Here is a 14,104-nt window from a genome sequence, read left to right as displayed (position 1 = left end):
GGTCCTGTGGGTGGAAGTAGGCGGGCTACTATCACATGTATGCTGCCATGTAGGCACCAGGAAAAAGGTTTGCCTATAGTTCTTCTTTAAAGTGGAACTTAAGTAAGAAAATTAAGTTTTGCTGGATGACTTCAGGCTGACCACTATTTGCAGGTATAACTATGTGAAAGATTAAAAATAAGTGTCTATACTGTTTAAAATCCACTAATACACTGTCTCCCTGCTCTGCACATGCTCAGTTGCTCTCCATTTTTAGGCACTGCTGAATTTGTAGAGGCCGATCTACTGAAACCTTTAACCACTTCAATACAGGGCACTTTCACCCCCTTCCTGCCCAGGCCAATTTTCAGCTTTCAGCGCTCTCACATTTTGAATGACAATTGCGCGATCGTGCTACACTGTACCCATATGAAATTTGTGTCATTTTTTTCACACAAATAGAGCTTCATTTTGGTGGTATTTAATCAGCGCTGGGTTTTTTATTTTTTACAAAAAAAAAAAAGACGGTAAATTTTGGAGAAAAAAAAAGTTTTTCTTATTTTCTGTGAGTCAATTTTGAAAATAAATAATTTTTCTCCTTCACTGATGTGCGCTGATGAGGCAGGACGGATGGGCACTGATAGGCTGCACTGATGGGCACTGATGAGGTGGAACTAATGAGGAGGTACTAATATGCCGCACTGATAGGTAGAACTGATAGGCAGCACTGATGAGCACTGATAGGAGGCACTGAGAGGCGGCACTGATGGGCAGTGTTGGGGGTAACGAGTTACAAAGTAACGGATTACAGTAACTACATTACTTTTTTAAGTAACGAAGTAATGTAACTAGTTACAATACTAATATTGGTAACTACACTACTTTACTAGGCTATAGGAATGCGCTTTCCTGCGTTACCCAAGCCGTGCGATACAATCGTTATTTCGAAGAATAGAGAGGGATGAAGTTTATGACTTTTTGTTGCACTTTATGTTTTATTCTGTTTTTTCAGGTTTTGTTCTCATGTTTCCCAAAGCCTGTGTTTATACAATAAACTCTATGCAGAAAGAGTGTCATGTATCTTCTTCTACACGGTCAATTAAGAAAGAGGAAAGTAAAGTAATAAGTAGTGAAGTTACTTTTCAAATGCAGTAACTAGTAAAGTAATCTCTTTACAATTTACAGAAGTAACTAGTAACTAGTTACATTTTTTGAGTAACTACCCCAACACTGCTGATGGGCAGCACCATCAGTGTCCACAATCAGTGCCCATAGTGCTGCCAGTCAGTGCCTAGATGAGCAGGCACTGACTGGCAGCACAATGGCCACTGATTGTGGACACTGATGGTTGGCACTGTGGGCATTGATGGTGGGCACTGATTGGCACTCTATTCCAACTTTCTATAATCAGGGCACTGATGATCAGTGCCCTGATTACATGTCCTTGTCTCCCCTGTGAGGAGGAGAGCCGAATAACGGCACTTCCTCATTTACATGCGGCCGGCTGTGATTAGACACAGCCGATCACATGGGTAAAGAGTCATGTCATTGACTCTTTACCAAGATCGGGGTCGCCCGTGTCCTAGCAACACGGCGCGGCCACAATTGCCGCTCTGCGCACGTGCGTGAGAGAGGCCAGTGTCCCAGAACAATAGATGCACCATTCTGCTGTCATTTGACGGAGGGTGGGTGGGTAGGAAGCGGTTAAAGTGGAATTAAACCCTCTTATCCTTTATAACCAAGAAAACTGCTTCTCTTTTGAATTACAACTGCCATGGTGCTGCACATGTGATCAGATAGGACACCAGCCTTTGGTTGAGGACACAATCAAATCAAACTGTTTTTTGAAACTTGTAAATTGATTGGTTTAGTTACGCTTTATGATTTACTGCTGTTCAGGAGCTCTGGGCTTCAGCAAAAATGGCAGCCTCCAGCAAGAAGAAACAAGAACAATGCTGGAGAGTATTTATAGCACACACTAATTATGGTAACATAATTATTAATGTGGAATGATTGTTCCTTGCTAAAGAACATTATTTTTTTATCAGGTTGTTATTATGGGTAAAGTTCTGCTTTAACCTAAGCCAAAGCAAACGAACATGGAGCTTATTTATAATAGCACTGCAACAGGGGGAGCACCAGGCTGGGGAGGGGAGATAAGAGGAGCTGTCACTGCCCAGGAAGCTCATAATAATGTTTATTGGAGTTATGAAATAAATGCACACTATAGAATGCGCCTGTGATATCACTATACATCATCTTCAGTGCCAGGGATGCCATTCCTGTACAGAACACACCTCGGCCACTTTATTAGCAATGTAACTGTTATAGTGTGTACGAGTGAGGGCTCTTTAAACTCACATGACTAGGCGGAGGCTTTACTTCCGCCCACACTGCCCTCTTTCCCTGCGCCAGGCGCGGCTGATGACGTCGGGCTGTAGCTCAGGACTTGGAAAGATGGCGGCCATGGCACCGGGTAAGGACACAGGATATGTCATGTGGTGTTGCGGGGTGTCAGGGTGGTCGGTGTGGGGTACAGGCGGGGGAGGGGAGTCAGTACAGAGTGGGGGGCCCATGGTGAGGACGGTGCGGGGGCTGTGAGCTCCATAGAGCGGCGGGGGGAGCTGTGTCCTCCAGGTGACCCGGGGACAACCAGAGTGCTGCATTCTACTATGTGTACAGGAGAGGGGGAGGGGTGCCTGGAGACACTGCAGGGCGTATGGCCTACACTGTGCACCATAGGTGTGTGTATATAGAGATAGAATATATATATATTTCAGCTCTCATAAAATGAATTGTTGTACAGGCAATGATAAGCAAGTCCTTCATTTGTTAAATTCTAAATCAATGTGACACACATTGATTGACACAGTGATTGACCCAGTGTTGCAACTAACTGAAAATATCCATCAAAAATTCTATCTGTCCTAAATTCCCCCCCCCCTCCCCCCCCCCAAAAAAAATATATTAGAACTGTAGGCAATTTTCCCATTTTGGATAAGGGAGGGTTACAACCCCTGTCGGGTGTTTGTTGGCCATCTGTGTCCCATTGGGGAGATTTCCCTCCACTTCCTGTCCCATAGCCAAACAGGAAGTGAAAGGAACATCCCCAGATCACCAGAACTGGTCCTCCATTGGAAGATTTCCGGCTCTATGACTGTTCTGGGGACAACCCAAAGTTGGTATTTTCTTTCACTTTCCCGTTTAGAAATAAATAGAATATAAATCTCCCTAATGGGTGCACAAATAGCAATAAAAACATGACAGGGGTTCTAATCCCTCTTCACTTTATCCAAAACTTAAAAAAAAAAAAAAAGTTTTGGCTTGCATTATACTTTTAACTCTCATTTTTAGAAAACCACTAACTGGTCGGACAGAAGAGAGACACTACTGGTCTTGTCTGTCATAGACGCTTCCCCCTGCCAGTCAGCTGTATTGTACATTAATCCTGCCATTATGTACTAATAGGCAGTGCATTCTCGTACATTGGGGAGATTTTAAGGGCACATTCAGACTGAATGCGGGAATGGAATCGGGCAAGTTCAGCTGATCTCGCATGATTTCAAACCCGCATTTCTGTGCGAGTTCAGGGGCGATTTAAAAGACATCTGTGCGGGTTCCTGCACCGATGTTTATTGAAATCGCCCCCAAGAAGTGCTGAAACTACTTCTGGAAATCCATGCGGTGCTGCAAAATCAGCGTTGCACAATTGGGACAGTGCCTTTGCCAGCAATAGGCTGCGATTTGGCATGTGATTTGACGTGCCAGTGGAGCTCCTTCAGGCGGCGGGTATGGGCTGTTTGAAGGGAAAGTATAAACTCTCCTCTCTGAGCCCCGGTTCACTCTTATGCGATGCGGGAAGGCTGCGAATCCGCAGCCTGTTCTCGCATCGCAAACGCTCCCCCGGCAGTTCACACTGCCATATGCGATACGCTGGGGGTGTCAATGTAATCTTAAAGACACCCCCAGTTAGATTGCATATCGCAGTGCGATCGTGCAGTTCGCACAGGATCGGATCGCACAAGTGTGAACCGATGTGCGATCTGATCCTGATGCGGCTGCCAAAAAAGGTCCTGTGCGTGTTTGCTGCGGGTGCGGTGCGAATTTAGCCATACAAAGTGTATGGCTAAACTCGCACCGCACAGCCGATCGCATGTAATGAAGGATCAGTGCGCTCCGACATTACATGCGAACGCCGCAGCCGCACAAATGTGAACCGGCTCTGAATGCTGAACCTTCTTTGGGAAATGTAAGTCCCTGTTCACATTTCTGCGATGCGGGAATGCTGCGAATATACAGCGTGTTCCCGCATCGCATCCGCACCCCTGGCAGTTCACACTGCCATATGCGATACGCTGGGGGTGTCAATTAAATGTTAACGACACCCCCAGATCAGATCGCATATCGCAGTGCGATCTGAAAGTTCGCACAGAATCGGATCGCACTAGTGTGTTCCACCATGCGATCCGATTCTGCTGTGGACCAAAAAAAGGGTCCTGTGCGTGTTGGGTGCGATTGCGGTGCGAATTCAGCCATACAAACTGTATGGCTGAATTTGCACCGCACAGAGATCGCATGAAATTTAGGAGCAGTGCGCTCCGAATTACATGCGATCTGATAGCAGAAATGTGAACTGTCACTTTCAATGTATACATTCAATTTGTATCCAGTGAGGAAGAACCCTGCACAACATAATTGTTTGTATATTTGTAGTAGATTCTGCAGACCCCCCATGGATTGAGGACTGCGGCTCAGGACCACTGTTGTAATCTGTGTTTACACGGCCTCAACTGATATTAATAATTTGTTTTGTGCTTTTTCCTCAGTTGTAGTCTCGCGCCGAATGATGAGCACCATAAACAAGTGGTACTACGGTCTAGCTGGATTTAATAAACTAGGTAATATCAAATGTTTTTATGTCATTATTGTTGTAGGCTTTTTTCTGTACCTTTTTCAGGTTTGTCTAAGCACCTGTGTAAACCAGCCTGTTAGATGGAGATTTATGCCCCGTACACACGTGCAGATTGTCGGCCGAAAAGCTTCGGCCGACGACCAATCTGCCGATTGTAGGCTTGTTAGTATGATGCTTCCGACAGCGCACTTTCGGCCGAAAAGAATCTGTCGTGCAAGCATTAAAATTTTTGTATGCCGACACCAGAGCGGCCGATTGTTCGCCAGTCAGTACAGAATTCGGCCGACATACAGTAGATTTGCAAGACTGGGCATGCTCAGAAAAGAAAAAAGACAAGGAAAGTTAACCATCACATGACATAACTTCTGCAGTCGGCTGTAGTCGGCGGACAAAATTCGTGTGCAGTCTTTTGCACTTTTCAACAGACACGACAGCCCGGGGACAAAAGACGGCCGATCTGCATGTGTGTACGAGGCATCAAGCCCCGTACACATGCACTGATGGTTGGCCGACCGATCGGCCGTCCTTTTGTCCAGTTTTGTTGGTTGAAATGTGCTCTAGACTGCACACGAATTTTGTCGGCCAACAACAACCAACTGCAGAAGTGATGTCATGTGTTGGTTTACTTTCCGTGTGTTTTTTCTTCTCTGAGCATGCCCAGTCTTGCTCATCTGGCTTTTGTCGGCCGAAATCTGTACTGACTGACGAACAATCGGCCGTTCTGGTGACAGCCAACAAAAATTTTATAGCCTGCACACCAGATTTTGTTCGGCCGAAAAGTTGCAGTCGGTTGTCGGAAGCATCATACTAACAAGCCGATAATCGGCCGATCGGGCGGAGGCTGAAAATTCACGGCCAATAATCGGTGCGTGTCTACGGGGCTTTATATGAAAACTTTCTGCATTTTTTTTAGCCATTTTCCAATTTTGAAAAGCAGTTTAAGTACTTTTATAGTTTATGGCCATCTTTAAAGTGGAAATAAACTTTTTCTGAGCATCACAAACTGAAAATTATATTGAAACTTCCCCCATTCATCCAGGCTTTATTTTATTGAGAAGCACTTTTAAACAGTTCTGGACCGGAAGGATTTTCCCCCTTTATTGACCAGGCCATTTTTTGCAATTCGGCACTGCGTTACCTTAACGTAAAATTGCGCGGTTGTGCAACGCTGTACCCAAATAAAATTGTTGTCCTTTTTTTCCCACAAATAAAGCTTTCCTTTGGTGGTATTTGATCACCTCTGTCTATTTTTTGCTCTATAAACAAAAAAAGAGTGACTATTCTGGAAAAAAGAATATTTTTCACATTCTGCTATATAACATTTCCCCCAAAAAAAGGAAATATAAGATGTTTTCATCCTTTTAGGCCAATTTGTAATCCGCTACATATTTTTATTAAATAAAATTGCAATAAGCCTATTTTGATTGGTTTGCGTAAAAGTTATCGTATCTACAAACTAGGTGAAATATTTGTCATTATTTTTTTTTTTTTTACTAGTAATGGCGTCGATCTGGGTTTTTTTTTTTTTTTTTTTTTTGCTGGACTGCAACCTTGCGGCTGACAGATCAGACCCCTAACTGACCTTTTTGACACTTTTGGGGGGACCAGTGACATTACTACAGTAATCAGTGCTAAAAATATGCACTGTTACTGTAATAAGGACACTGGCAGGGAAGGGGTTAACCTAGGGGTGATCAAGGGGTTAAATGTAGGCCTAGGAGAGTGTTAACTAACTGTGGGGGGCGTGGCTTTTGAAATGACCATAGAGACCTCTGATCCTATATAGAAGGATCACAGGCGCTCTGTGATCATTTCAGTGAGAAGAACGGTCAGCTGTGTTTACAAAAGCTGCTCGTCCTTCTCTCTCAGCAGCAATCGTGGCCGCCGGCCTCGTGCATCGGCATGCCCGCTGCCCAGTGGGGGCGGAAGCGCGCCTCCTGCGGCGTGAGCTCGCCCCCCAGCACCACGCACGCGACCGACGTATTGCTACGTTGGTTTGTGCAGGAGGGGCTGCCTGCCACAGTAAAACTGCGGCGGGCAGCCTGGAACTGGTTAAACACCTCCCTAGCATTTCTAGCCAAGGTCATCTTGAGTAAGGGCAGACGATTCATGTAGCATTTACTTCCTGGAATCTATCTGTCTTTAAGCGGGATATACACAAGTAACATTTTAAATGGAAAATTTTGTATGAATCATTTCAGAACATTCAAATGTCATTCAAAAACATTATTTGCTTTACCATTCTTTGATTTTTGGAATGAATGTAATAGACTTGAGTGAATGAAAACCACATAGACTGTTAGAAATGTGTACATTCAAGAGTTTCCTTCCTGCTCCTTCAAATTTTATTTTTTTTTCTATTAATAATTTTTTATTGAATTTTTTAAAGAAACGGGTAGGCACACAGCCTAGGGGTAACAGTACATTTCAACAATCTAATGTACATGAATATGCAAGAAATTAGGGGTAAAATCAAGGATAACAAGGGACCAAATGCTGAATTCAATAATATACATAATATTGGGCCTCTTTTATTTTATACCTATCTGTCCAGATTTTCCAAGCCTGAGTGAATGCGACACAATTTAAAGAATTAATCGCCAATAAATGCTCATAGATGTAATTTTGCTGAACTATGTTAATCACCTCTGATAGATTAGGAGATTGAGTGGACCTCCACTTAAGGAGAACAGAGTGAGCTGCCAAAGGCATGTGAGTAACAACAGAGCAAAATGACTAGGGTACGTATCTATTCCAACATAGAGGAGGGATGGAATTTTCTCATCGCTGCATTCTAAAATGAATACAGATTGACCCCACTAACGATTAGGAAAACAAATTAACGTTCTTACAACAAAAAAATGTCAAACAAATATTGTACTAGTGCATAGCCAATTTTAGAACAAGCAGGCAGGAGGTGTTCTTAGCTGAGAAAGCTCCTCCAGATGAAAGAAAACAAAAAATAAAATGTCCAGGAAGACTCCAGGGATGTATGACCTCATTTTGGCCTAAGTCAGAAACCAGGAAGCAACTGAACAAAAATTGAAAATAAAAAGGTTTAAAACAAGTAAATATAATATATCTTTATATCTATGTACTAAGGCTAACAGCACAAAGATTAAAAATAGTTAAAGGGAAAATCCAGTCAAAAGCGAAATGTTTCCAATTAATAGTATGGTAAATATCTTTATATTTAATATTCTTCATTTTCTGGCTAGCTGCTTGTGTAGCTTAGAAAGTCTTATCTAAACTAGAGAGAGGGGGGGGTGTCACGTGACGGGAGCAATATATGAAAGAAATAAGGTACAAAGGAACATTTTTGAAAGTTTAAAAGGATACAGATCGATTTCTATTGCTCATTACATGTGAGTATTGAGTTTCAGTGCCGGTTCACATTTGTGCGATGCGGGAACGCTGCGAATATACAGCGTGTTCCCGCATCGCATCCGCACCCCTGGCAGGTCACACTGACATATGAGATATGCTGGGGGTGTCAATTAAGTTAAGTTATTAAGTTAACGATGCCCCCAGTTGAGATCGCATATCACAGTGTGATCTGAAAGTTCGCACAGAATCGGATCTCACTAGTGTGAATCACCATGCGATCCGATTCTGATGTGGACCTAAAAAAGGGTCCTGTGCGTCTTTTAGTGCGATTGCGGTGCGAATTCAGCCATACAAACTGTTCACATCCTAGGCATTTATAGGGCATTTATCTGCTCTAAAAATGCCTCACAAGATAAATCCTATTCATTTCAATGGCCCCTGTTCACATATGAGTGTTCTGTCGCCTTAAGCAAAACGCCCTTCACTCACAAAAGTACATGAGCTTCTTTTTTGGCAGATTACAGGCGTTTTTTTTTTTTTTTTTCTTCATTGGTCTCTTGTCAACCTAAAAACGCCTGCAAAATAGCAACGCCTAGATGTGAACGTAGCCCAAGGCTTTCTTCTATTTTCATCTGGTGATCTGGCTAGTGAGTCTGTTGTTTGTTTTTTTAAAACAATGTGTAACGTGTTACTAAGCACACTCCCACCTGTCCCATGACATTGTGCGGGGGTTCCTCTGGCCTTCAACTGTTGTCGCTTTTACATTTAGCAGGGTTACAGCTGCATCATTCATTTAGAGATCAGTAAATAAATGACATGTTCCGTCTATCACCATGGCAGATGGACTTGGAAGTTTTATTGGAATACAAGTAAAGTAATTGGTGCCCTTGTAGTCTGTTGGTACTTCCTCAAGCTAACTGAAAGCCCATACAGAGGTACAGGCAAAAGCTGGAGGAGGTGTCTGCAGGAGCCTGACATTGCACCCACAATACACTGATTGCCATCACAATGCTCTGTGGCTTCTATAGAAATAAATAATAAATGCACTTTATTTTCCCCCTGCCAAAACATGATTGATTTTTAAAGGGGAAACTGGCTTTTAAGGAATAGCATATGTTTGTACATTTGGCTTTTTAGATATGTTTGAAATGAAATTCCATTTTTATCAACTACCTTATTTGTATGATTTACCCTAAAAAGTCCAATTTTTATCTTATTTTTTAACAGATGGCCTCCAAGGAGAATCTGGTCTTGCCAGCAGAAAAATTGCCTCCATGCATGCTTTGGGTAGATTTACTAAAACTAGAGAGTGCAAAATCTGGTGCTGCTTTGCAAAGGAACCAATCAGCTTCCAGGTTTTATTGTCAAAGCCTGAACAAGCCTGAAGTTAGAAACTGATTGGCTGCCATGTACAGCTGCACCAGATTCTGAGTGCTCCAGTTTTAGTAATCCCCCCCCCCCCCCCTTCCCTTTGTGTAAACAGCCATGGCACACCAGTTATTGGCTGGTATCCTCATATTTGCATGAGAATGCTCATCTGAGTCGGGCTTTGACCAGCACTGGACACAACACAGTTTGCATCCAGGTCCAGAATTTCTGGCTGCAGCCTATCACTCAGTTTGCAGCATCCCGATGCAGAGTTTAACCATTTCTGAATGCTGGCTAATTATGTGTCAATGGTAAAGTCTCAGTAAAAGGAAGTGATTGGAAACAACCATCTTGTAAAACACATTCAATTTTTAAAATGGAAATGAAAGGGCGAAACATTTTTGTATAGAAATATAAAACATAATTATCATTTTTTTCTTTTTTTTTTTTTTTTAATAAGTGCTCACATTCCTTCTGTTCTCAAGGCTAGTTCACACCACATGTAGTCCAGTGTGTTTTTTTTATTTTTTTTTTTTTTTATCTTAATCAAAAATGCATGGATAATAGGTTATATGGTTTTCAGTGACTTTGTTCACACCAATGCAGTCAGTTCCAGTGTGTTAAAGTTCCAGAAAAAAGTACTGTACTGTACTGGAACATGGTAAAATACATGGAAATGTACTTGAGCACACATGTCCTTATTAATAGGGAAGAAAAGAGGGGAAAAAAATGCACTGGAACACATCAAAAATGCACTCTAATACATCAAAGCGTATGCAGAAAAGCATTCGGAAATTCTGCACTGTGTTTTTATGGTGTGAACTGGCCCACAGTTGCATAAGAGCTGGTGGGAGGAGAAGCAGCAGCACACTGAGCTTCCCAGTGAATGTCTGTGCAGGGGGGGGGGGGGGTGTCAGGAGAAGTCTGATCATTGGAGGAAAGCACACGCAGTTCCCAGCATAGCTAGAGAACTGACCACGGTGTGCTCTCCTGCTTGGTGTGGTCAGTTTTTAATACGAAAGCCAAGGGACTGGGAGGAACACCAGGGATTTAACATAAAGGAAGCAATACAAAGAGAACAGGATACTTCATTTAAGTACATGGTACAGCAGGCACATATCAGGGGTATAAAGTGTTGGGGTAACAAACGCTTTAATGTCACACAGGTCAGATGCAGCCATTATGGCTAGATCTGTTCTTTATGATGATAAATTTAAGATTAAGTTGGGGTCCTTGCCATCTTCTATGTTTTGAAATCCGTTTGTTTGTATCTATTTCTTATAATAGGCCTAATGCGTGATGACGTTTTGTATGAAAACGACGACGTGAAGGAGGCTGTTAAGCGGTTGCCACCCAAAGTATATGACGACCGAGTGTTCCGCATCAAGAGAGCTCTGGATCTTGATTTGAAAAAGGCCACCTTACCCAAAGAACAATGGACGAAATATGAAGAGGTATGAATCTGCCTTTGCTCTTCTGGCATAAACATTTTATAAAAGGGAAAGTTTGGTGTATTTTTGTTGTTACTTTCGAAATGTTTACTTTATAAACCCCTTCTATGGTCTCGTTGACACCCCCCCCCCCCTTTTTGTGTTAATATAATGACCCATGGCCAGCTAAACTGTGAATATCCTATTAGTGTTTCTAGAAATATTTCCCCTTCTGGCTATATCCACTTTCTCTTTCAACACAGGTAGACGATTCTTTCTTCCTTGTATGTTGGATGAAGTACCTTCTTATCTTCAATTAAAGCAGAGTGTTTTCAGTGACAGAATACTATAGGCTAGCATATTTAGTAGACTGAATATTCTGGCTTTCATAACATACTCCAATTAAATAATACAGTACTGAATCTGTGCACAAACTTGCTCGCAATTCTTTTTTTTTTTTATGTAAATCCCAGAAGAATTCTCTGCGTGCAAGAGGGTAGAGCATAGTGCAAGAGGGTAGAGCAAAGTGCCAGAGACATGCAACTCTTATGCACCTGTATAGAAGTTACATATTCAGTGGCTGCCACTGGCTGAAGTGAAGAGCCGTTGGACACAGAAGAAGCTTTGGGGAAGATGTGGGAGGCACTATAGTGAGAGCTTCTTGTGTGGGGGCCTTTGGAAGGAACCTCAAGCTGACTATACATTTATACATAGGATTAGAGACATATATTTATGAAAAGCACAGTGAGCACCCCTTCACATTACTGCACATTAAGGTGCACTGCTTTAATGCAGCTCCTTATTTTTGGCTGTGCTTGGAAGCACATCTTGATATAAGAAAAATCAAACCTGCGCTTTTTTTTTTTTTTAATGCAACACCTGTATGTTGTGTTGCTTATGAACTTGCTACCACTGTAAAGTGCAGTCTTTAACATTGAATGCCTCTACACGTAGGCCATGTTTTGCAGTACTGTGTAGAAAACCATGTATTTTATTGCTTGTTACTATAGTGCACCAATCTGAATGGACCTTCAGGTCAGCTTTTTCTCCCAGCAGCCCCTTTCTTGATCGCATTTGAAAACCTTGCTGGTTGCAGTTTGCAACAACTCCTCTTTTGCTTCACTTCTAATAATTAAGGCTCAATTGCAACAGATGTTCATTTCTTTTTTTTTTTTCTTTTTTTTTAGCCTGATTGATTTCTAAGGTGGCATAGGCATGCACCATAAACCTGATGTCTAAAACAAGCTTGCTTAGTATGGAGGATTTAACCTAATCTCCAGTTTTGCCAGCTAATAAAAGCCTTGCGTGACTTGTATACATTTGTTTTATCAGGATGTCCGCTACCTGGAGCCATACCTGAAGGAAGTGATCCAAGAAAGGAAAGAGAAGGAAGAATGGAACAAGAAATGAGGCGACAACCATTCTTTTTCAGACGTTTTATTGTATTTATGTAAAAATTTGTGGCTTTCACCTATCTTCCAGATCAAAAATTGATCTCCCTTACTGATCTCTATTTCTAGAGCCGACCAACAATAAATATTTCAAATTATTATTTGATTTTTGGTTTGTCATTTTTTTTTTTTTTTTTTCCCTGTTGATAAATGGAAAGGCTTTGTGGAGTGGAGCTGGTGAACAAATATCCTTTGTACCCATGCATCCACAAGTACATTTTCCCCTGTCACCCCTTCAACACACACAGCATAGGTCCGGACCTGTGCTGTCAGGAAAAAAAATAAATAAATAGTGCTGGGCTGCCATCCCAAACCATTCTATAGGATTGAATGGAACATCGCTCCTGCAGTATGGGTAACCAAATCAAGTCTATGAGACCTTGGTGCACATATACTGACAGCCTAGTGCTAAATTTTTACTTGCACAGTATACCTTCAGTGGTGTAGTGGAGTCCATACCTCGAGGGGTAAGAGCTGTTTTGGCTGCAAAAGGAAGACCTACTCAATATTAGGTGGGTGGTCATAACACGTATATATGTAATATATATATATATATATATATATATAATTATACACAGTATCTGACAAAAGGGAGTACACCTCTCCCCCATTTTTGTAAATATTTTATTATATCTTTTCATGTGACAACACTGAAGAAATGACACTTTGCTACAATGTAAAGTAGTGCATGTACAGCTTGTATAACAGTGTAAATTTGCTGTCCCCTCAAAATAACAAAGCCATTAATGTATAATTCGGCAACAAAAGTGAGTACACCCCTAAGTGAAAATGTCCAAATTGGGCCCAAAGTGTCAATATTTTGTCTGGCCACCATTATTTTCCAGCACTGCCTTAACCCTCTTGGGCATGGGAGTTCACCAGAGCGTCACAGATTGCCACTGGAGTCTTCTTCCACTCCTCTATGACAACATCACGGAGCTGGTTGATAGAGACCTTGCGCTCCTCCACCTTCCGTTTGAGGATGCCCCACAGATGGCGATTAGGTTTTAGGTCTGGAGACATACATGGCCAGTCCATCTTTACCATCAGCTTCTTTAGCAAGGCAGCGGTCGTCTTGGAGGTGTGTTTGGGGTCGTAACATGTTGGAATACTGCCCTGCGGCCAAGTCTCCGAAGGGAGAGGATCATGCTCTACTTCAGTATGTCACAGTACATGTTGGCATTCATGGTTCCCTAAATGAACTGTAGCTCACCAGTGATGGCAGCACTCATGCAGCCCCAGACCATGACACTCCCACCACCATGCTTGACTGTAGACAAGACACACTTGTCTTTGTACTCCTCACCTGGTTGCCGTCACACACGCTTGACACCATCTGAACCAAAAAAGTTTATCTTGGTCTCATCAGACAACAGGAAATGGTTCCAGTAATCCATGTCCTTAGTCTGCTTGTCTTCAGCAAACTGTGTGGGCTTTCTTGTGCTTCATATTTAAAAGAGGCTTCCTTCTGGGATGACAGCCATGCAGACCAATTTAATGCAGTGTGCGGCGTATGGTCTTAACACTGACAGGCTGTCTCCCGCCCCGCCCCTTCAACCTCTATTTCCCAAAGACAACCTCTGGATATGATGCTGAGCATGTGCACTCAACTTCTTTGGTCAACCATGGCGAGGCCT

At 42.4% G+C, this 14,104-nt stretch overlaps 1 protein-coding gene across 1 annotated transcript; it reads left to right on the top strand.

Moving 5' to 3' along the window:
- Positions 1-2,378: 2,378 nt before the first annotated feature.
- On the top strand, positions 2,379-12,565 carry UQCRB (ubiquinol-cytochrome c reductase binding protein). Its single transcript, XM_082259887.1, has 4 exons — positions 2,379-2,455; positions 4,806-4,877; positions 10,874-11,040; positions 12,349-12,565. The coding sequence occupies exons 1-4, from the start codon at positions 2,404-2,406 to the stop codon at positions 12,424-12,426; spliced, it is 369 nt and encodes a 122-aa protein (XP_082116013.1). The 5' UTR covers positions 2,379-2,403; the 3' UTR covers positions 12,427-12,565.
- Positions 12,566-14,104: the final 1,539 nt, after the last annotated feature.

The sequence above is a fragment of the Pelophylax lessonae genome, assembly GCF_965119305.1.
Source record: "Pelophylax lessonae genome assembly, chromosome: 5".
Lineage (NCBI taxonomy): Eukaryota > Metazoa > Chordata > Amphibia > Anura > Ranidae > Pelophylax > Pelophylax lessonae.
Note: the sequence above shows the minus strand (reverse complement) of the source record. Positions and strands in the feature narration are given on the sequence as shown.